This window comes from Pseudorasbora parva, chromosome 9 (genome assembly GCF_024679245.1).
Source record: "Pseudorasbora parva isolate DD20220531a chromosome 9, ASM2467924v1, whole genome shotgun sequence".
Taxonomy (NCBI): Eukaryota; Metazoa; Chordata; class Actinopteri; order Cypriniformes; family Gobionidae; genus Pseudorasbora; species Pseudorasbora parva.
Genome location: NC_090180.1, coordinates 32,183,692 through 32,209,237, shown reverse-complemented (window position 1 = coordinate 32,209,237; position 25,546 = coordinate 32,183,692). Strand labels below are relative to the sequence as shown.

General features: G+C 37.5%; 1 protein-coding gene across 1 annotated transcript in view; it reads left to right on the top strand.

Moving 5' to 3' along the window:
• Positions 1 to 113: 113 nt before the first annotated feature.
• The window catches only part of prkacbb (protein kinase, cAMP-dependent, catalytic, beta b), a 29,469-nt gene continuing 4,036 nt past the window's right edge, over positions 114 to 25,546 (top strand). Inside the window, exons 1-9 of the mRNA XM_067452251.1 lie at positions 114 to 480; positions 11,152 to 11,213; positions 13,442 to 13,570; positions 13,820 to 13,918; positions 20,417 to 20,499; positions 21,416 to 21,542; positions 23,496 to 23,591; positions 23,671 to 23,793; positions 23,897 to 24,061. Of these exons, the coding sequence (XP_067308352.1) occupies positions 435 to 480; positions 11,152 to 11,213; positions 13,442 to 13,570; positions 13,820 to 13,918; positions 20,417 to 20,499; positions 21,416 to 21,542; positions 23,496 to 23,591; positions 23,671 to 23,793; positions 23,897 to 24,061 (930 nt within the window). The 5' untranslated portion in view covers positions 114 to 434. The remainder of the gene's footprint in view (positions 481 to 11,151; positions 11,214 to 13,441; positions 13,571 to 13,819; positions 13,919 to 20,416; positions 20,500 to 21,415; positions 21,543 to 23,495; positions 23,592 to 23,670; positions 23,794 to 23,896; positions 24,062 to 25,546) is intronic.

The following is a 25,546-nucleotide window of genomic DNA, read 5'->3' as shown; positions in this document are numbered from 1 at the left end:
CTCAGGGCTCTCAAGTTCAAAACTTGAGAGCCCTGTTATTGTTATTTGATGTAGGCTAACTGTACTGTGACCCTCACATTAGTCCAGCAGGTGGCAGTATCAATTATTTTTCTGCTTGCAATCGCCATGTCTCTGATACAGCAGAGGAAGATCTGGCTTAGTGGGTGAAGAAGAAGAAGAGCGCTGTGAGAAAGTCAAGAGAGACTCCGCGATCACCGTGGCGGAGACCAGAGGCTGCCATCTGCGGCAAGGAAGGAGAAGAACCGCTGCCGAGGGATCTGTCCCGCTACCGATATCTCCCTGTGTAGATCGCCGTCCGTGTGAAGCGCTGCTCCATAAGACGCGGCCCGACCCGAGGTGTCGAGTTCAGGGAAGCTTCCTCCAAGGACTCGCCGTCGTCTCGCCCGAGAATCGCCCGTGTCTCCCGCCGCACTATGGGAAACGCAGCTACTGCCAAGAAAGGCAATGAACTGGAGAGCGGTAAGAGGAGGAGCGTTTGATTCACCTGCCGTTACTTCCAAAAGTCCTTGCTCTTCTTATAATGTCAGTGTTTGTTTAACTTTGTAGCCAGGGCTAATGCTAGTTAGCTGCAGGTCTGGAGATGTGAAACTGTTATCGTAAGGAAATCCGTGATCATAATCTTCACCATAGACCGCGTTAATGTTTTTGTGTTTAGATCGTGCTGCTGTGGTTGTTTGCCATCTAGAAACCACAAAGTGAGTCAAGCTAGCTTGATCGGAGGCCCAAGGCTTAGTGGCGGTCATTTTTCTACACGAATGGCAATGCTTATATAAACTGAAACGTTACAACGGAAAAGGGCTTTTGTTTTCATAGCGTATGCAATGAAGCTATACGGTTAGAGGCTAGTTAAGCTAACGTATATGCTAGGATAGAGAGAGAGAGAGGCCCAGGCCTGTAAGTTATCAGGAGAAACACTCGCTTAAACGCTGTCTCTTATCGTTCACACATGTTCACTTGGTCTCTAGATAATGCACACAGATGAAGAGTTGGTTTAGTTGTCCTGAACTGGAGGAGGATAAATGAAATGTGCGCTGACTGTCGACCCGGGCCTGTTAACAGCAGCTTTTCACTACTGTCTAGTAAACAACACCAAGACATTAAGCGAATTAAACGCTTGCTGTAGCTGGTCAGCTCATGATAAACACTTGGGGAAAGTCTTAAACGAGTGTTTTCTTGCGGTGTTCGTCAGTGACATGTCAAGATTTACAAATGCTTAGGGTTGCCAACACCAGATAAAGGAGTCATTTCAGTGTGCAGTTGAGTATGTATAAAATATTTCTCAGATATAAACACATTTGTTTTGTTTTACCTATTAATAAACATTTTAATCCTAAAAAGAATGTTAACGTCATAGAGATAAATGGCAATTGGTACACACAATAGATTAACTATAAGCTTTTGTAGCATATACACCCCACCGTTTTAAATGTTGCTGTCAGTAAGAATTAGTTTGAAAGAAATTTGTAGTTTTATTCAGCAAGAATGTGTAAAATGTATCAAAAGTGGCAGTAAGGACATTTTAATGTTACAAAAGCTATTTCAGATGAATGCTGTTCTTTTGAACATTCTATTCATCAAAGAATCCTGAATTTTTTTTTATACGCAATTGTTTTCAACATGGATGTCTCATTACAGACAGCATAAACATTGTATAATTTGTTTGCAATATAATCTACAAATGCATACCCCAACAGATGTTCCTGTTACGTTTAAAGGCATTTTACTCACATACACCTAGTTTGCAGAGCAAACGAAATGCTCCTGTGGTGTCTGTCGTTGCTAAGAGATCATGAGCTGTGTTCTCCATGATGAAGTTTCAGCAAAAGATAAATGGATTTCCAGCCCTTGCATTAGCTCTACTGTGAGACATATTTATGGAGATTATCAATAAAAAACTTGCTGTGTAGTTATGTTCAGCTGCTAATCCATCTTGCCTGAGCTTTCAATGTTGTTATGAAAAGGCTGAAGCTGTTCGGATGGTTCGATGTCACATGACCTGCAGTGAACGCATGAGGGTCGCGACGTGTTGCTCTATTTGAGAATAATTTAAAATGAACTTGTGTACACAAAAGATGCAACATATGTGAACTTAGCAGTTAGTTCAGTGTAGAAGTCAATAAATTGGTCAATAAAGGGAGGTCACGTACGGGACAAAACAATACTCTACTAATCAACTAGAGATGCTTAATTTGTATAACATACATCAACTCAAGGTGCAAGAAAAAACGCTATCTGCCGCCATCACTGGCCCTGTCCCAAATGGCACACTTCATGTGCACTTTCGGTCTTGTGGACTTCCAATGGCCATAGTGTGTGCGTGTCTGTTAAGTCCACAAGACCGTAGGGTGTCCCATTCGTCATTTAAGCTTAAAGAAGGGTGCTCGTGAGCGCCCCCCTTTGCAGCTGCTCTGTGCCCTCGATGCACATTTCAGCTAAGCCCACAAGTTTGCGAGCTACGCAGAGAACTTCTACCCGGCAGTCAAAGCGGCATTACGTTGTAAAAAGTGCGGACTCCGAGGAAGACCGCGAGGGTTTAGGGTGCCATTTGGGAAAGGGCCACTGACAGTGTAAATAATCCTCTTCTTCTGCATTTGCCTTGAGACTGGGGGTTACCATCAGCATGCCTGTGCATGTGTAATTGCATATTGACAACAACGCAGAAGTATAAATGAAAACCAATACGTAACTTGCGGTGTAGAGGATACGGCGTAGGTCCAACGCAGAAGTACAAATCAGCCTTAAGTTGCACGCGCGCACGCCCGTGCACTTGTGATGCCGCGGCCACGCAGAAAGAATAGATAATAGATAGATAATTGCAGTGCTCTGTTCGAGAGCTACAGAGTTAGTATCATTATAGTGTTAGAACCGGTGAATGCGGTTTACAGGTTTCGTAGAGAGAATGTTGCATGTGAGCGGAAGTGAGTCATGTTTTGCGGTCCAAATAATTCAATATGAGGCAATGTGAAACGCAAAGACGTAAAATAAAAAATCATCATGTTTTAAAAAATAGTGGCTTGATTAAGTGGTGACAATAATGGATGATGGGCACAGCACAGTAACAAAACAGACATTTACAGTTACACCCACCACAAGTGTAGCATGCAAACTCAAAACACCTAAGCAGCACGTCAGTTTAAATAGATGAGTGTGTGGTTTCGGTTTCAGAGATGTTTAGATAACTTGGATAACGTTCACACGTTCCCTTGAACATACATAGCTATTAGATCTAATTGTAACTGTTAAATTTCATATTATAATATTATAAAGAATTTATTTGTTTTGGCAGAGATTTTTAATAGTTTTTCTTGGTAAAGAAGATTTGTACAGTTAACAGCATTGTTAGAAAAAACTCGGTCAAATTAAAATGTGCATGAGCTACATAAAGGGTTAAATAAATAGAAATGGCATTGAAGTTAATTTATAACTGCATGATGAAACTACTTTTTGTGGGAGTTTATGCATGCTGTTTGGTTTTCATCGGACAGCCTCTCTCTCTCTCTCTCTCTCTCTCTCTCTCTCTCTCTCTCTCTCTCTCTCTCTCTCTCTCTCTCTCTCTATCTATCTATCTATCTATCTATCTATCTATCTATCTATCTATCTATCTATCTATCTATCTATCTATCTATCTATCTATCTTTCTGTCTACCTATCTGTCTATCTATCTGTCTATCTATCTGTCTATATATATATATATATATATATATATATATATATAAAATTTAAATTAATTAGGGCCAGGCCTTTAACGCGTTAATTAAGATTAATTAATTACGGGACTTTAACGCGTTAATTAATTACGCAAAAAAATAAATAACATAATTTTAACCACACTTATTTTTGCACCGCGGAACGTTTTTCAATGAATGAGTTTCGACGGACCGATTATACTGGAACACCAACTAGCGCTCACGAGTCACGACAACAACAAACCATAGACATCATATAGGATGTCTATGCAACAAACCACAGTGAACATGAACGAAGCTGATGAGACCGTTTTGCTTGGCCCCGTGGATGGGAAATTTTGTTTTAAAAAATGAAAGGATGGAAGCGTCGACAAGAGCAAGGTTGTGTGCAAGCTACACAACAAGGAGTTTGCGTATCACCGCCGCACATTGAGCCTCAAATATCACAAATATGCTTTTGCTACACTTAATGGAAAACATTGCGCTGGTGTGCTGGACTGAAATAAATAAACAATATTTTGGTGATTAAGCTTATGTATTCAGTCATTATTCAATGGTATACTAAACATCCATGTGAAAAATTACTTCTCGTTGCTCTCGGGTCAAATTTTTATATGCAATTAAAATGCGATTAATTTCGATTAATTAATTACAAAGCCTCTAATTAATTAGATTAATTTTTTTAATCGAGCCCCGGCCCTAATATATATATATATATAATCAGCTTTCCTTTAGCTCAACCAGTAGAGCATGGCACTAGCAATGCCAAGGTTTAAATGTAAATGTATATATGTGTATATATATATATATATATATATATATATATATATATATATATATATATATATATATATATATATATATATATGTATATATATATGTATATATATATATATATATATATATATATGTATGTATATATATATATGTATATATATATATATATATGTATATATATATATATATATGTATATATATATATATATATATATATATATATATATATATATATTAGTTACGCTTTCTAGTATTTGTACAGCTTTACATTTTATTTCAATGTTGTAATCAGCAACTCTGTGAAGCAGATTTGTTACGTGATGGCATTTATTTAAGTTTCTTAAGGCTCAAGAACATTTTTCTAAGGGCTCAGCAACTCCAGGATGATCTTCGAAGATCCTAACAATCCTTGATCATGTCATATCATCAACAATGAAACCCAGATAACTGAGTAAAAAAGTTATATGAAGTGTTAAGTTCTTTTTAAAGGTGATTTTAAGACAGGGAAATCACTGTCATCTAGAAATGAGATTGCGTTGATGTTTGAATAGAGATTACCAGTTTTTAACAATGATTCGTCCAGCTTTAACACGTAGTAACGTCAATCTGGATGTTAACTACAGTTACTGTAATTGAGTGATTTACATAACATTACATGATTTACTCTGAAAAATGTATTTTAAAGTCATTAAATATATCTTTAGATTCAAAGATCTTTCTCTGTTCCTGTTGAAAAAACCTAAGCTTGGTGGCTTGTCAGTGTCATAGCTGATTTAAGATGGTTTTAAGCTAAAAAGTGCCCAGAAACCTCAACAGAGTAGCTTTTATTTGTGTGAAGATGAGCACAAACTACAGATTGCTCTGTTAAATTATTAATCATATTTGTACACTTGTTTAAACTGGTTTGATCAGTACAAAAATTAAATCGGTTGAATATTTCATACCAGTTTTTCCTTTTATACATTTGTACTTTCCCCTTACTGGTATTATAAATGACCCTCAAAAAACATTAGGATAATAAAAAAGCATGTCATCATGACCTCTTTAGAAAGCAGCAAAGTGGAGCACAAAAACATGTTCCGTGTGAATCGGCCTCACATGAAGGTGAGTAATGATAGCATTTTTATTTTTCAGTTTGATATTCCTTGAAAGGGATAGTTTACCCCCCAAAAATGAAACTTGTAATCAATTACTCACTTTAATGTCGTTCCAAACCCATACGATTTTGGGCCCAATATAATTAGTACTTTTATTTGCATATACACATTGATCAGTGCACATACATATAGCACATAAAATACGGTAAACAGAAGCTCAACAGTGTACTTGATGCAAACCTTATCAGTTATTGCAGAAGATCAAATATTCTTGCATGTGATTAAAAATGTGTTATTGATAAACAAAAAAGTTACTTTGGTCTGAAAGCAACTGTACAAATGAGTGATTCTCAGAGCACCTGTAGTCTTAGTACTATGGGAGCCTTCCAAGCCTAAGTACACTTAGGGATGGTTGTTGTTGCAGCATGGACTGTAATCAGTGTGACATCAGTCGTGTTATGTTGTTTATATCTGATAGCACAGACCGGGCTTGTTGTGTTCAATAAAGTTAAGTGTACGCAACTATATTGGTATCAACCGTCCCTTCTATTGACAATAGAGGATAAGAATAATTGGTAGATTTGACAGGCTTGATGCAATCAACTGCAGTTAACACTGTTATTTGAAGTTGCACACATCCTTAACCTAAATGCACTGCTCAGTGTGATGGACCTACATCACCAAAGGCAATGTGGACTTTACATTTAAAGTGCTCAAACCAGGACTTTTTAACTAAAAGGTATATGATCATCCAGTGAATAATAGTTTCTGTTCCTCTCAATTCTGATTTCGTTTAAACTCCTACATTGGCCGTTTTAGTCCAAGATTAACATGGCAATCCCCCTTTTCACATTCGACACGGTGCCATCGATTGGTAAAACGCGAAAGGCAAAGCTTGAATTCATGTCTAGGCCTGTCGCGATAGTCGATAAATCAATTAATCGCACGATAAAAAAAATGAGCTCGTTAATTTTTTTCAGCCACGATAATTGCCATTTGAATGCTTTTTTGTTTTCCTCGTCTCTCTCGTTGACTGCGCGCGCATCGTCCGTTTGGGGGGGTGTTTATACTCAACGCGCAGACCGGGTGCGGCATTCTCGGCCAACAGATTCGTATGGAACTTGTGGCTCTTCAATTGCGGAGCCACATGCAAAATTACGAAATTTGACATCATTCGAACCCCTCACCCGTATATATTTTCAATGGCATATTATAAACTTACGAGTACTTTATTACTTGAAAGAAGTAAATATACATTAATGAGCACATATATTTTTGAAAGAACTAAGTATTTTTAGCCAAGAATAAACAAAAAAAGTTACAGTGTAGCTTTAAATATCTTTGCAGAAAATATGCATGAAATGGGAAGGCAAATATTGTACAAACCTATCTTAAACATATCCTATATATTCAGAAATAATATAAAATGAACGTTAAATATTTCTTAGCCAAAAAGTAATAGCATAAATAACAGCACTAATAGGCTATTGGTAGCAGCAAATTTTTTGTAAAAACAGAAAATAACAGCAGCTTTCAGCCTGTCGCCATCATGCAAACATGAAATATCAATCATACAGTAGTAGTTATTTACAGGTTTATGCATTCCATTGAGCTATTTTTCCATTGTTTTAATGTTTGGCGGACATATTTGGCTGCGTCCCACCCATGAAACGGCATTCTAAAAACTCGGCTCTCAAGTTAAACAAGGTCAACTCCTGTCTAATAACTTTTTTTTCCCATTCCACTGCCGCACCTCGCTTTTTTCAATGTAATAATGCATTTCTGAGTGAATAGCCATTGAGACGTGATGTGTTCTACGTTCATAGACAATGTCACACAAGAGCTGTTAATGATGCACATCATGTGTTCAGAACATTTTATTCTCTTAACTTTTATCATTGCTGTATTGTCAACCGTCGCCCTGGTTGCCTTAGGCTTTGGCTTGCTCAGTTGGGGACACTACATATATTTAATTACATTTACCTTAAGGATTATTAGGAACACCTGTTCAATTTCACATTAATGCAATTATCTATCTAATCAACCAATCACATGACAGTTGCGTCAATGCATTTAGGGGTGTGGTCCTGGTCAAGACAATCTCCTGAACTCCAAACTGAATGTCAGAATGGGAAAGAAAGGTGATTTAAGCAATTTTGAGCATGGCATGGTTATTGGTGCCAGACGGGCCGGTCTAAGTATTTCACAATCTGCTCAGTTACTGGGATTTTCACGCACAACTATTTCTAGGTTTTACAAAGAATGGTGTGAAAAGAGAAAAAAACATCCAGTATGTGGCAGTCCTGTGGGCGAAAATGCCTTGGCCGACTGATTCAAGCTGATAGAAGAGCAACTTTGACTGAAATAACCACTTGTTACATCCAAGGTATGCAGCAAAGCATTTGTGAAGCCACAACACACAACCTTGAGGCGGATGGGCTAAAACAGCAGAAGACCCCACCGGGTACCACTCATCTCCATTACAAATAGGAAAAAGAGGCTACAATTTGCACAAGCTCACCAAAATCAAACAGTTGAAAACTGGAAAAATGTTGCCTGGTCTGATGAGTCTCGATTTCTGTTGAGACATTCAGATGGTAGAGTCAGAATTTGGCGTAAACATAATGAGAACATGGATCCATCATAGCTTGTTACCACTGTGCAGGCTGGTGGTGGTGGTGTAATGGTGAGGGAATGTTTTTTTGGCACACTTTAGGCCCCTTAGTGCCAATTTGGCATCGTTTAAATGCCGTGGCCTACCTGAGCATTGTTTCTGACCATGTCCATCCCTTTATGACCACCACGTACCCATCCTCTGATGGGATACTTTCAGCAGGATAATGCACCGTCACACAACTCGAATAATTTCAAATTGGTTTCTTGAACATGGCAATGAGTTCACTGTACTAAAATGGCCCCCATAGTCGACAGATCTCAATCCAATAGAGCATCTTTGGGATGTGATGGCACGGGAGCTTCGTGCCACAAATCTCCATCAACTGCAAGATGCTATTCTATCAATATAGGCCAACATTTCTAAAGAATGCTTTTAGCACCTTGTTTAATCAATCCCACGTAGAATTAAGGCAGTTCTGAAGGTCAATAAATGGGGGTCAAACACAGTATTAGTATGGGGTTCCTAATAATCCTTTAGGTGAGTCTATTAAATTCTGTTGCAATATTTTCCTCTTATCACTGTGAAGCTGCTTTGAAACAATCTTCATTGTAAAAAGCCCTATATAAATAAAGGTGACTTGACATGTCTAAATGGAACGTCTACTAATATATATTTAAAAAAAACAACACAATTTCTCAATTTAAAAATAATAACATTGCGGAAAAACATTACATTTTGAATTAAATTAAACTCGCCCAGCACTAATGGACCCTCTCAACCTTTACGATGAAGAGAAAATCCAACGTGACCCAGCAAAACATGATTAGGCCTATGTATTTCTACTCCGCTAGCGACATTGGATATCAGCCACACACCACGAATACTTTTTCTTATACTACTTTCTTTGCATAACAGTCCTATCTGATAGCATATTAAGCAGGACTGTTAAACAGATTGTAAACCATAAAGACAGAGAATGTGAGAGCTGTGTGCTCAGGATATGGGATTCTCAGCACTGTCAAAATAAGTCACAAGAAGTGCAGCTTGCGTTACTTCAGAGTTCCTATAGGAAAATGTTCCAATAGTATAGGGGGACTTTTAGTTCTCGGGGGAAGCACCCTGGTGGCTAGTTCCTAGAACTATCCGGTGGGAAAGCCCCTTTGGTCTGAAATGCAAAACTGTTCTGTTGTTGCTTTGTTTGCCACTAATTAACTATTTTCAATGGAGAAGCAATATGTTATGGCATATAATAGTGCCTGAATATAACTTACTGAATATTAAGATCTTGTGGTAACACCATTTTACAGTGTCTTTGTTTCATGTTACATGTACTTACATTAATAACAGTAAATTTTACATAATTGCATTAACCCCAACCCTAAACCTATAGCAAGTATGTGTAGTTAATTATTACTCAGTACTTGAATGAATAATTACACTGCAACAAGGACACCTTAAAATAAACGGTACCTGTTTTTGTTTATTGAATATCGTATAAAACCAATCAACTGTTTAAGGAAGCAGTGATATATACTTGCATACATAAAACAAATAAACGGTAGAAATAACAAACTTTTATATACCAAAAAAAAAATCAACTTTTGTATAGTTATTTTAATCAAGGATTATCAAGATACATTTATATCAGAAGCTGTTGAGAAACACTTGAGATATTTACAGAGAATGTACGTATATCTAGTACAATTGTTTTTGTCTTGCTGCACTGGCAGATTTTTCACATTTTAAAGCAAGTTAAAAAGTACAATTCTGCCAGTGCAGAAAGACAAAATACACACATCCAAGACATGGTCAATGAAATTTTTTTTGATGCTAAAGTAAATTTCTAGATATTTTTAGTGGAATGTACAAAACAGGGGCAGACCTGTTTGTTCCTCTGCGTTCACTGTCAATATTTATAACAGTCAATATTCATTACAGTTTAGAAGCTTACTATTAAATTTCCAGTAGGTTGTTTGACCATCCTGGCTCAAAATCAGTTTTTCTGCACAACCTTAACATTTTCGTGAATTCATATTAAATAACTGAGCTGTTTTAATCTTTGCCTATATTAGCCACCTGTACCCATAAGCAGTCGCACTTCACAAAATGGTTTGTTCCAGGCCGTCACATACTTGCAGAGCAAGAAAATACCATAAAAGGATGTGGCGGTGAGAATGATCATCCTGCAGACGTCTACGCTTGTAAAATATCTTCAAACAGAAACTAGCACGTGCATGAGACGGTGCCCAAAACCGTTTGTACACATTTAGCTAAATTCTTGTGAACTATGGCTAGCGTCTTAGGACGTTCTCTAGCAGTCGTCTTTGTTGTCTGATTATTCTGATTACTTTTGATAAACTCAACTTTACTTTGTGTAGTTTCTTTAGGCCTATACTTTTGTCACGTCTAATCCATGTCTTGCACTGATGTGATTGTTTGACAGAAATATTTCTTTTGTATCTCTTTGTCTTTCTCTCTTCTCTGTCTGCCTCTTCATCATCCCATCCATGTGGGTCAATGTTCCTGAAAATCCGTGGTGATCTGTAGAGACTTTTGGTATGATCACGATTACATTAGGTTACCGCAGTGACGGAAAACATTTGCATAAAATCTCTTGACCATTGTAAGAAAAGCCACAGTAAATATATGATTAGCTTTCTGATAATTTTTCCGCCACTGCGGTCAACTGAAGTCTGCTGTGTTTTTGTTTTCTGTGGGATTGTTGTGTTAATCAATAACTTAATATATGCATGCTTCATAAGAACACCTGTCTGTTCATCACTGATGTCCATGGTTGACATGCCTGACTTTGATGTCTAGAATGTATCACTAGCTAGAAAAATGTATTCCTGGTTTACTGCTAATTTGGTGTCAACTTGAATATGAAGTGTCTTTATAAGTTCCAGCTACAGTTTTCTTGATTGTACTCTTGATTTGTCCCCTCTCCTTGCAGTCAAAGAGTTTCTAGCCAAAGCCAAAGAAGATTTCTTGAGAAAATGGGAATCACCACCACAGGTGAGTTATTATTATTATTAGTAGTAGTAGTATTTTTTTTTTTTTTTTTTTTGCGGTGATGCTTTCTTTTCCCAATAAGTATGTGAAACATATATATTGGTGATCATTTTCAGATTTTAAATGTATTAAAATATAATTAACTTTACACGCATAAAGCATTATCGTATGACATCGCATTTTTTTTTTAATATCGTGTAGCAGTAGTATATAGAGTGCATCCGTAAAGTATTTACAGCGCTCCACTTTTTCCACATTTTGTTGCAGCAATTGTTACAGCCTTATTCCAAAATGGATTAAATTAATTATTTTCCTCAATTCTACAAACAATACCCCATAATGACAACACAAACTTTTATTTTTTTATAAATATTTCATATTTATTAAAAATTAAAAATCGTATGTACATAAGTATTCACAGACTTTGCCATGACACTCAAAATTGAGCTCAGGTTCATCCTGTTTCCACTGGTCATCATTGAGATGTTTCAACAACTTTACTGGAGTCCATCTTTGGTAAATGCATTTGTTTGGACATGATTTGGAAAGGCGCACACCTATATAAGGTCCCACAGTTAACAGTGCATGTCAGATGGAGTTGTCTGTAGACCTCTGAGACAGGATTGTATCAAGGCACAGATTTGGGGAGTGGTACATAAACATTTCTGCAGCATTGGAGGTTCCAATGACCAGTGTCCGTCATCCCTAAATGAAAGAAGTTTGGAACCAACAGGACTCCTAGAGCTGGCCACCCGGCCAAACTGACCGATCAGGCAAGGAGGTACTTAGTCAGAAAGGTGACCAAGAAAACGATGGTCACTCTGATAGAGCTCCAGCGTTTCTCTGTGGAGAGAGGAGAACCTTCCAGAAGAACAACCATCTCTGCAGCACTCCACCAATCAGGCCTGTATGATCGTGGCCAGACGGTAGCCACTCATCAGTAAAAGACATGACAGCTGACTTAAAGGACTCTCAGACCATGAGAAACAAAATGCTCTAGTCTGATGAAACAAAGATTGAACTCTTTGGCCTAAATGGCAAGCGTCATGTCTGGAGGAAACCAGTCACCGCTCAACACCTGGCTATAACATCCGTACAGTGAAGCATGGTGGTGGCAGCATCATGCTGTGGGGTGTTTTTCGGCAGGAACTGGGAGACTAGTCAGGATCGACGGAAAGATGAATGCAGCAATGTACAGAGACATTCCTAATGAAAACCTTCATACTTAAAAGGACTTGAGGATGTTAACGGTGCCAAAGGGGCTTCAACAAAGTATTGAGCAAAGGCTGTGAATACTTAAGTACATGTAATTTCATTATTATTAATATATATTTTGGAATATATACATTTGCAACAATTTCAAACTAGCTTCTTTCACATTGTAATTATGGGGTATTGTTTGTATAATTTTGTGGAAATTAATTAATTTAATCTATTTTGGAAAAAGGCTGTAACATGAAATATGGAAAAAGTTAAGCGCTGTGATTACTTTCTGGATGCACTGTAGTTTTTAACATTACCTATTTTTATAATAAATACGGCAGCAGCCAGTTTTGCAGCTGGAATGTTAGGTGTGAGTTTTAAAATCTCTAAAAATGATTCATTACCCCATTGACAAATTAAATTGCACTTTAATGCCCACTCGTTAGGATTTTATTACATTTTTATTTAGATAAACCAGTGTTGATTCTGAATTTCCAAAATTAATGTGCTCTTTTCATAGGGCCCTAAGAAATCTGCTTAATATTAAGCCTAAAATATGTTTAATATCACTATTAGTAAGAATAGTAGTATCTCTTTATGATAATCTTTAAATGCAAGATATTTATTGAGTACCTAAAGTATATTGCAGTAGTTAATCTTTAGCACATTCAAATATACTTAAGTATGTCTTTAGATGGACCTCAGCACTGTTTCCAGATTAATGTACATTAGTACAAAATAAGTTGTTCCAATTTAGTAGACTTTAATTCCAAATTAGTATACCAACAGTACGTTTCCAAGGTTTTTATATTCAGTACATTAAATATGTAAATGTATTTGTAGTATACTAAACATAAAATACATGTATTTAAAATATAATTTGGTATATTTATTTTTCACTAGGTTGTGTATCTACTTTATACGAATATATATAGTTTGTATTAATACATTTTCAGAAGTTAATTTGTGTGTAATATGGCACTATTGTAGGACAGTTTATTATAAATGTGTGTTGTTTGTCCCTATAGAGCACAACAGGTTTAGATGACTTTGAAAGACTGAAGACGCTGGGAACAGGATCTTTCGGGAGAGTCATGTTGGTCAAACACAAGGCTACAGATCAGTTCTACGCCATGAAAGTTCTGGACAAACAAAAGGTTGGTAACTAAAAGTACTGCGTGTTAATGATTTCTCAGTATTTCACACTATAAAAATGTCATTTATTTAAGTTCTTCAAGACAAAAGTATCATCGACGCTTTCACTGTCTAGTTATTTGCATCAATATGTAAGGGTAATAAACAGCATTAAAACTGTGATTTAACTGATAGAAATTCAGCCAATCAGAACCGAGAACATGCTCTAAATACAGTATGTATGATGAGTTCTTGTTTGTTTTTTGTGCTAGGTGGTGAAGTTGAAACAAGTGGAGCATACGCTAAATGAGAAGAGAATATTACAAGCAGTATCCTTCCCGTTCCTCGTCAGATTGGAATATGCCTTCAAGGTACCTTACAGCACCTTCCTGTAGCTGTTTCATTAGCTGTGTGTAGAGATCAACCGACATTATTTGGCCCTTTTAGTGGTATTGATTGCGTTGCCTTAGGCCAAGAAATAAAAAGTGGGTAACACAATAAGGTTTCGTTAGAATCTGGATAGTTATGGAAAAATATTTGTGCTTCCAGACTATTGACTATATTCTGTTTTCTAAAGTATAATATTTATAAAAATTAATCTGTCATACAAGCAGTGTGGTTTTAGTGTTCATTTAGTGATTGTTGAACACAATTGAATAAATTACAGTACCAATCTGATGTATCAGAGGTATATAATATATGCAGGTTATAAAGTGTTTTAGGTTTCTTCTTAGCAGGTAAGCACATGCTATCACTTCAAGAACACCAATGGGGAAAACAGAGAAAATAAGAATATTTATAGAGGACTGTACTATATACCAAATATAATGCTGTATGAAACTGCTGTATTAATTGAAGCTATAAGAAACATTTACAGTATGTTAAATATGAGAAATCTGCAGGTTTGGACATTAGAGTCTAGAAAACTATGGAAAATGTCAGTGATTTGTACTCGAGACTCAGACTGTCTAAAAGACCATATTTTAATGGCCTCGCTCTCGTCATGGACTCGGTCTTGACTCGTACTTGAACATATTAGGACTATTAGAGTTCTTTCCGAGTCCACTCGAGTTCCATTCAGAATATTCATGATTATTACTCTATGTTAATATTTCTTTAAATTGATGTTTGACATGTCCAATGGTGTGATTTTCTTGATCGCAACTGCGCATGACTAACGTTAGTTTAAAGGTAGCAGGACTTAGGAAGGAAGGATGTCATGTAGAGCGAGCCTCTAGCTCTTATCTACAGGTCCTTCTCAAAAAATAAGCATATTGTGATAAAGTTAATTATTTTCCATAATGTAATGATAAAAACTAAACTTTCATATATTTTAGATTCATTGCACACCAACTGAAATATTTCAGGTCTTTTATTGTTTTAATACTGATGATTTTGGCATACAGCTCATGAAAACCAAAAATTCCTATCTCAAAAAATTAGCAAATTTCATCCGACCAATAAAAGAAAAGTGTTTTTAATACAAAAAAAAGTAAACTGTCAAATAATTATGTTCAGTTATGCACTCAATACTTGGTCGGGAATCCTTTTGCAGAAATGACTGCTTCAATGCGGCGTGGCATGGAGGCGATCAGCCTGTGGCACTGCTGAGGTGTTATGGAGGCCCAGGATGCTTCGATAGCGGCCTTAAAGGGGTACTTCAGCGCTGGGAGGATGAACCTGTATTTAAACGGGGTCATCAATGAAGTAGAAATGTGAAATTATTTTTGAATTTGGTGCCTTCTAGACTGAGAAAAGACAGAAAATGTAGTTTTGTCTCATGGGGATGAAAGACTACAGTGAGGCCATTCCCAAAGCCACCTACTGGATTACTGTGACTGAGATGAAAAAGACAGTACAATTAAAAACTGAACGTGTCTGTTCAATATAATGAGTGAGTCACCGCGTGAGTATGACAGCACTGAGCACTAACTGCAAGAGTGATGAGAGCTGAGGTAATCGCGACTACACTCGCGGCATACATTCACAACGCAAGTTCAGTCTGGTGCGTTTCAGTTCATGCCTTTGCAAGCTTAACTTTCATAGAAATTAATTTGAGAAGTTAAAAGACTTGCATTGCTCACCATAGCTCCATTTAAATGAGTGCCTGTAGCTGCAAGCTGAGCTCTTCCTGCAAGCTGAGTGTGATCTCCCATCCCCCATGTGCATGTTCAAAACTTGCAAAAATGGCTCCCTCTACTGGCTGTAGTCTTTAGCCTTTGGGCAAACATTCCTCCTATGATGCAAATATCGTCCATTTGCCTCATAGGAGGAATTTTTCCAGGAATAAAATGCATAAATCTCTTGTCTCAGGGGGATATGAGGGGGGAAAGCACAATCATTTGAATATACTCCAGGGTTTCTACTGATACAAAGCCATATGCTAATCGCTGAAGTAACCCTTTAAGCTGTGTTGGGTCTTGCATCTCTCAACTTTCTCTTCACAATATCCCAAAGATTCTCTATGGGGTTCAGGTCAGGAGAGTTGGCAGGCCAATTGAGCACAGTAATACCATGGTCAGTAAACCATTTACCAGGGGTTTTGGCACTGTGAGCAGGTGCCAGGTCGTGCTGAAAAAACAAATCTTCATCTCCATCTCCTGATAACTAGCTGCATTGACCCTGCCCTTGATAAAACACAGTGGACCAACACCAGCAGCTGACATGGCACCCCAGACCATCACTGACTGTGGGTACTTGACACTGGACTTCAGGCATTTTGGCATTTCCTTCTCCCCAGTCTTCCTCCAGACTCTGGCACCTTGATTTCCGAATGACATGCAAAATATGCTTTCATCCAAAAAAAGTACTTTGGACCGCTGAGCAACAGTCCAGTGCTGCTTCTTTGTAGCCCAAAGTGGCTTGACCTGGGGAATGCGGCACCTGTAGCCCATTTCCTGCACACGCCTGTGCACGGTGGCTCTGGATGTTTCTACTCCAGACTCAGTCCACTGCTTCCGCAGGTCCCCCAAGGTCTGGAATCGGTCCTTCTCCACAATCTTCCTCAGGGTCTGGTCACCTCTTCTTGTTGTGCAGCGTTTTTTGCCACACTTTTTCCTTCCCACAGACTTCCCACTGAGGTGCCTTGATACAGCACTCTGGGAACAGCCTATTCGTTCAGAAATTTCTTTCTGTGTCTTACCCTCTCGCTTGAGGGTGTCAATGATGGCCTTCTGGACAGGGTCGGGTCGGCAGTCTTACCCATGATTGCGGTTTTGAGTAATGAACCAGGCTGGGAGTTTTTAAAAGCCTCAGGAATCTTTTGCAGGTGTTTAGAGTTAATTAGTTGATTCAGATGATTAGGTTAAGCTCGTTTAGAGAACCTTTTCATGATATGCTAATTTTTTTTAGACAGAACTTTTGGGTTTTCATGAGCTGTATGCCAAAATCATCAGTATTAAAACAATAAAAGACCTGAAATATTTCAGTTGGTGTGCAATGAATCTAAAATATATGAAAGTTTAATATCATTACATTATGGCAAATAATGAACTTTTATCACAAGATGCTAATTTTCTGAGAAGGACCTGTATGTGTGAAAATGTCTGCTACATCTGTTATTCAGTTTGCATACAAGAGGCACAAAGAGTTCATATGTAGTACCTCACATTGGAAAACTTTGGAAAGAATGATACTTTTTTGAAGGTTTTAACTGGCTTTAAAAAAAAATGTTGTCTGAGGTTAAATAAATGACTTTTGCATGGTTTTTACATTCAAAAACATCATAACTAATAAGTAATAGGCTATTTTCTACACTGGTTTTGAGGCTGTCTTCTGAACGCTGTGTTTTGATGGGCGTGGCGCACTGGAGACTTGGAAGTAAACGCCCATGGCTAGGATTGGATAAGATTTGCATATTTAATGAGCTTCAGCTTCTGTCATATCTATGCCCCTGTCAGTTCAGTTCACATGAGGGAGGGGTTGTTTTGAAAGCGGCAACCGGAATGATTCAAGTACGTCTTTATCAAACAAACACATTGATTTATTTCTCATCCACCCACAGTTGATTTTCACTATTGTTTTTGAATTACATAGCCCGCACGATTGTTCGATATAAGCGCAAACTACACACACACACACACACACACACACACACACACACACACACACACACACACACGTATGCCCTTCAAATGTCTAGTCAAGAGAGAGATAACAGCGCAGTACAAGAAAAAAAGGAATATTTTGAGAGGCTTACGTTTTAGTAGCCCGTCTGGAAAACACACACCCCGGGACGTTGGGCTTTGTGAGCCCTGGCCCACACGTGTCCAGCATGCTAAAGGTATGTTCTGTAAGACACATACACATAAGCAAAACAATCTATTACAATGCAATACTATTACATAGAAAAACACGAACTTTAAAAATAAAGTTCAACCACACATTCCCAATATTAAGATCTGAAGGAAGTTTATGCAGCGACTGTGTTCTTCCCATAAACTGTAGGTTCTTCCGCAACCAGGAATAGCACAATATCTTGCTAGATTCTTCAGCATGTTTATTGGTGCTGGCTAGTGTGATCCGATGAGTCGGTGGACGGGGCTACTGAATTACACGTGCTTATTATTCTGTAGAGGCGGTGTTTCGTTAGTCGATGACGTCAAGATGCGAACACGATTGTTTTCTGGGCCTGGTGTCTATAAAAGCTTTTCTTTGACTAACAAGGATGTTTTCAGCTCTTAAACATACAGAATAATCTTATATTACAATGATCTTTTATATATCAAAAATTTCTCAATTTATCACCCCTTTAAACATGTAATTAAACCGCCAGTAGGTGGCAGCAGGTGACATCTTAATTCATTAGTTAGACAGTCATTAATTCAAACGATTCATTCAAGCGACTGATTCATTCATGAATGAGGCATTTGTTTATAAATGGTTAATTGAATCTTTCACTTAACCGATTCGTTCAAAACGCTTGAATCATTAAGTAGTGAAAACAGTGTGGCTGTGAGATACGCTATGGTTCTGCTGTGATCTTTGATTGGAACTGATTTCGCTGCTGAAATGGAACAAAAACAGTCAATATTGCATCTAAAATGTAAGGGACTTACATAAACATAAGTACATAAACTGTATTGAACTGTGAACTGTTGTATGATATCAGTATCAGTTTTTTTTTTTTCATTTTGCACGCTAGTTTGCACGTCACATGTCAATGGAGCGCACTGAAAAGGTGTGAGTGAGTAAGTGCTCAAAGATGAAGTTTAATGGGTTATGTGGTAGAATGGTAGACTGGTCTCTGTATCGGCTCACAGTAGGCACATACTCTGCAGTAATTAGCCAATATTTTGTAAAGAAATGAACACTGGTCACACCTCAATTATTTGCACTCACACAAATGCACAAATATTTTTTGAGGTCGCACAGATTACATTTTGGCCCAAAATGGTCTAAATTTCAAGCCTTGTAAAACATGATTTGTAGGGCTGGGCGATATGGAGCAAAAAATATATATCGATATATTTTGCTATATCTTGATATACAATATATATCTCAATCTTTACAGGAAAAATAACCCCCTAAAAACTACAGCAAAAACAAGTATGCCAAAAACAAATAACACATTCTTTTTTGAATTTGCAGAGTGCAAAGAGGTAATCAGTTCCTGTAGGAACAAAGTGCTTTTGCAATATTTAAAAAAATGTCTCCCCGATTACATAAATAATAATTTAATTGAAAAAGAAAATAATACATATAGCCTTCTTTTCATTCATTTCATGCTTTCATAAGATGAATCAAAGACTCTTAGACTTTTTTACACTTAGAGTAAACAGTAAGCATTCTGCAGAAAGATGGGGGCATGACTGAGATATAAATAAACTGATTTTGTCATAACACCACTTCCTGTTAAATTTGTATCAAAATTCAAACAGATGTCGCACTCTTTACTAAAGCGTGACTGAGTGCCTCATCATGCGGATCATGTACACATGAGCCGATATTCACTTCTTTTCCAGTTACAGAACTAAATAAAAATGTCAGAAGGTAGGCTATATGATAGGCTTAGGCTACAGCACAACTTATAGAAGAGCACTGTCTCAGGACACCCGGGATGTCTCGTATTTCCCTCTTGGTTAAAACATGAATAGACCTATTCATCATAATCCCGCGATAAAGCTGACAATATAATAATGATATTGCAATAATTTTTTTAATGTTTTCAAATGATATGAGATTATTTTAACTGAAAACTATGCGATTAGTTAGACACAAATCATAAACTGACATGATTGTGACCGCGTCTCTCACCAATAGTGTCAATCACCTGACTGGGTGAAACTTGCATTTTGAACTATAATGAACATTAATATTTCTTTATGAATTTTAGCAAGCTGTTGTGTTAGAAGGAAAATCATGGTCTCTAAACTGAGTTTTGAACAACGCACGCGCTTGTCAACATGATAACTAATCCTCACCTGGTTGCGAACGCCGCTGTGTTCAATGAGACAACACGCGAGGGGACGGGGAAGAAAAGCAAGGAGGCGGGAGGCGCGCGAGCACAGAGAAGGCAAACAAGCAAAGTGGTGGAATTAGAATTAAATATAAACAACATACCGATATATACGATATGTCCAAATCCATATAGAGTTTAAAAAATATCTCTATCTCGATATTTAAAATATATCGCCCACCCCTAATGATTTGCCTTATTTTATTATGACAGTTATTTGAGCTTAGCCTTTGTAAAGGAAAAGAAAAGATAAACCAAAACGTAAATGTGTAAATAAGTGTTGTAAAACTGAATGAGAAACATTATGGAATAGTCGAGGAGTGTTTCCAGGAGCGTTTGATACCTCTACACATCTCTATTCCAAACTTGCTTTGTGTGTCTGTCTATTTCAATGTGGGCTTTATTCTCATAGGACAACTCTAATTTGTATATGGTGATGGAGTATGTACCGGGAGGAGAGATGTTCTCACATCTTAGAAGAATCGGCAGGTTTAGGTGAGTAGTTACAGCTTGATGTAAATTATGACAGAATGTGTTCACTTTTGGGTGAACTAACTTTTTAAGCTAACAGAAAGGTTTGATCGATTTGAAGTTAAACTCTAGCTCAGGTTTATGCAAACGATCACAGTGTCTGATCAAATTATTGCAAATTAATATCAAAAATGTTACTTTGATAATGTTGTGGAAGAAGTAGTTTGTCGAGTTATTGAATTGTTTTAAAAGTTAGTATTAGTAAATGTGCTTGAGAATTTCTTTTTTTAAAATGTTTTATATTGTCTGTAAATGTTAGATATTCCTTTTACAAAATGGCTTGTCTTAACAGCACTCAAGTCAGTCTGTGCATGCATGTCAAATACTTTAATTTAGGTTTAAATTATTTTTTTTATTAAAAACATACATGTAATGCCATGCTGTATGGGATTGAGACATGTTGTGGGATGTGACAGAAAGTGTTGCTATATTCATCAGTTCATAATAAAAACTAATCCAGTAGTCATTTCCAATATCAGATAAATGTTATGATTTTCCATTCAATTCTCAACACAGGTCATGGTGATGGGAAAACAATTATGTAGGAGGAAAAATTATATGTCAGCACATTTGCAATCTCTCACAGCGGTTTTGTGTTCCCGCAAGAAACTTTGTTCGCTCACAAAACATTTCAGTTCTTTGTGAGCAAATGCGAAAAAACAAAAAAAAATTCGTCTCAATTTTTGTCCATATAATTGTCCCTTTAGGGGCTCTGTAATTTTCACATCAAAGCTAAAACCAATTGATATTGAACTAGCCTGTGTAACTAGCCACATGTTAAGACTTGATTTTTGATTCAGGATTTTAATGTTTTATATCTTGCTGTCACGTAGACGATATGTTTTGTCTAACTGTTTCATGTGATTTGTCTGGTCGACAGTGAACCACACGCACGGTTTTATGCTGCACAGATTGTCCTGACCTTCGAGTACCTCCACTCACTAGACCTCATCTACAGAGACCTGAAGCCTGAAAACCTACTCATTGACCAGCACGGATATATACAGGTAACCCTCTGACAGTATCTGGATCGATTGATTTGACTTTATTGTCCACCAGTGTGGAGATTCTCTTTGGCTTTTTAAATACACTTATACACATTAAGGCCGTTCTTTTGGCAAAAATCATAATTATGATTATTTCGGTCAGTTTTGAAATAATTTAACACGATTATTGGTATATGATCAAAGGTATATCTCATGATACATGCAATTTTAAAGTTAGTGAAATTTCATAATTATTGATACTTTAGCAAAAACTAATACTAGGTTAATTTAATGCAAGTAAAAAGTCATCAAAACTGTAGACTGCATTTTACATCTCTTATTCGGTTAATTTGTATGTTAAGTTTGGCTTGGGGAGGAAAAAAATGCACCACTGTGAAGGAAAGGAAAGTGCGCTGGACAGAATGCGACAGCGGCACAATAATCGCTTTGCCTCGATTCTCTTTTTTTCATAATCATTGGAAGTCAAAATCAAAAAATGCAATTAATTGCAGCGCCCTAATACGCTTAAGCAATATATCAATATAAAAATTATATTTTGCACTTCATTTAACTCTTTCCCCGCTAAACACGAAATTTTCTGTTATTTGTGAGAAAACACTTCCAGGCCAAATGGATTTTTCCAGGTTTCAGTGTTTTCACTGTCACCGCTAGGGGGCGCTATTGCGCATCTTCTGAATGAGTACTGAATGTCCTGATCAAAACACACGCGAGTAAGAAGCAGTAAAACAAGGGATCATATGTAATATGCATATTAAAAATAACGTGATCATCATCATTAAACAGCATATGATTCAAAACTATCTAATGTTACTGAATAAAATGTTGACTCAGAGCGATCTACGGGACTGTGCAAGCATTAGAGGTGTTGATGGACTCGATCTACTTCATCTGTGTTTGATTATCGCTCTGAATCTGATCTGGGTACAGTCTTTTACAAAAATGTGGTTTTCTCAGCTTTTTGTTAAAAATGTTGCTTTTTTTAAAATGAAACTTAACCATATTCAAGTGTTGATAAAAAATGAATGCATGAAGCTAAAAAAAATCTTTTTTCTTTTTCTTATTTTTTTTAAGCAGAGGGTCAGCTCTTTATTTTGATACATTGCATGCTCAGATATTCATTACACGAAATATTCTATACGATATTACATTTTTGTCAAAAACCCTGGCGGTAGCTGGCAACTTTTTTTAAAAACGCTGCCGGGGAAAGAGTTAATATTCTAATTGCCACTGGTATACCGTAATTCCTCGATTCTTTTGTGGTGTGGTTTTTGGTGAAATGTCTAAAATAAATATCATCACCTGTGTACATTAGCCCACTTCTTTTTGATGCTTTTTCCTGTTGGTTTATAGAACAATTACTCCGAGTCGCCCTCTGTCGTTTCAAAGAATAGCACAAGGGCGAGCACGTCAAGTATAAACGCCTCGTCCGTTTGGGGAGGAGCGTGCTCAGTCAGCGGAGGCTCGTGCCGCGGAGACAGGCGAAAGTATAAACAAGGCGTGAGACGCGGCTCTGCGCGGAGCTGAGCTTCGAGGCTTGTGTGCGACCACTTAAGATATAAAAGAGACGAGTGGCTGATATTAGGTGCGTCTTAATCAGCTCCCTAGTTCAGTAGTCAGGGCACTGATCAGGACATACCGGTAAGTCAATGGACTGACTCCCTGATCAGTGCCCTGACTACTGAACTAGGGAGCTGATTAAGACGCGCATTGTGAAGATCAATATTTGTAGCCTGCCTGACACAGCGTTTTCACAGACGTCGCATCGGGGCACGTGACATCAGGATGGTTTCGCTCCTTCGTGATGTCGGTCAGCCGTCACAGCTCAACCCTATTGAACATTACGATGAACTTGAACGCACATTAAATTAATGGCATTTAGGAGATTATCCACACCTTTTCCCCCAGCCTTTATACAGCACAATTAAATGTGCTAAACTGTTGTTTCCTGCACAGGTAACAGACTTTGGATTTGCAAAAAGAGTAAAAGGCAGAACCTGGACATTATGTGGGACTCCAGAGTACCTGGCGCCAGAGATCATCCTCAGCAAGGTCTTCCTCGCCAGTTTTCTCATTCACTTCAATCCAGATTTCCCCCAGGGCAAATCACTTATTTGTTGTTCAAATGTAGGGGTACAACAAGGCTGTGGACTGGTGGGCCCTCGGTGTTCTTATATATGAAATGGCGGCTGGATATCCCCCATTTTTTGCAGACCAACCAATTCAGATCTATGAGAAAATTGTGTCTGGAAAGGTACTGGCAGGTTTTATTGTGTTTACTGTGTGTAGACAGCTGAGGAACTAGATTGATTTTGATATGCACTGAATGGAAATTACATCTTGAGCATGTTTTGTAGGTACGATTCCCCTCACACTTCAGCTCCGATTTGAAAGATCTGTTGAGGAATCTGCTGCAGGTGGATCTGACCAAGCGCTACGGCAACCTAAGGAACGGTGTCAATGATATCAAAAACCACAAATGGTTCGCCACAACAGATTGGATAGCCATCTATGAGAGAAAGGTTTGATAATCAGTCTTCAGTTGCATAGTTTGAAAGTTTACACACCGCCATAGTGTTGATTTCATTTTTAAAAGAAAAACCTTAGTCTCTACAGTAAAAATTGTAAAATTGTAAAAAATGTAGGGCTGTCAAGGGATTTAATGTAATTAAATACATGTGGTTATTAATTAATCAAATGAATTGCAAATTATTCGGACAACAATTTGGCTGAGAAATTGCAAAAAAAGATTTTAAAAGAAATTTGATTTTTAAAAGTTTCATTTTAAAAGTAGACATTTCAAGCTTTTATACAAATATTTCTCATGTGTTTCGGTTCGTTTAGGAGACACGTTTCAGTTCACGTGCAATTCAAGTGATCGCATCGCTCCTCCATGTCACGATTATGTTGACTGCTCTAGCCTATGTGCTTTTTATTAAATCCAGGCAATTGGCTGATGAAACATTAAATTCACTTTAAAGAAAGGCTTTCTACATAATAAAACGTAATGAAATGTCAAAAACATGTCTGACCCACTCCATGTCCATATTGCGCATCTTATGATGTCCTATTTTACGTATGCTGTTCACTTTTCATAATCAACAGATGAAATAAAAAATAACATTATAATATTTAATCCTAAATATGAAACCAATATGTTTTTTAATGGCTACAACAAGTTTTGTAGGCTACAGTAATTAGGCTAGAGAAATTTAATGTCTGCGTGGAATTTGAGCGAACGTTCATTTACCAGTAAGCAGTTCATGAGTGGAGCGTTCACTTGGGTTGTGAACGTGCTAGCATAGAGCGGAATATTGCGCTGAGTGTTACTGATCCACTTTGCTCATTACAGGCTCTTGCCAGAACCCAACGCTTAATGTAGCTTTTGTCACGTTACACCACTACTTGCTGGATAAAGTAGTTAGCTACTGGAAAAGCTGCACTGTTTTAAAACTGACAAGCAACTGAAAAATGTAGTTAAGCCAGTAGTGTTGCTACTTGTAGCTAGCTACTGCCCAACACTGCATGTATGAAATGTAAGACAAACTACGTAGGTTTTGCCCATAACTAATTAAAGGTGGGGTAAGTGCTATCTGGTAACCGTTGTTGATATTTCAAATCACCAAAACAAACACGCCCCTACCCCCAAAAAGGTTCTCGGCCCTATTTTGATTGCTCCGCCCCACACATACGTAACCCAGGCAACGACTATGGCAGAATCTGTGTGTTACTAATCCAGGTCGAATATTCAATGAAAAATTCACCCCTTCCATCACAAAAACGCAAACCGTTCTCATGAACACATCGAAAGAACACAAGCGGACAGTTCAGCTAACGACATATTACAATTATGACCAGATTAGAGTTATGGCGATCACAAAAAGTTCTCATGAACAACTCGATAGAAAACAAGCACGACAGTCCAACTAACGACATATTACAATTATGACAAGTTTAGAGTTATGGCGATCACAAAAACACAAACCGTTCTCATGAACAACTCGATA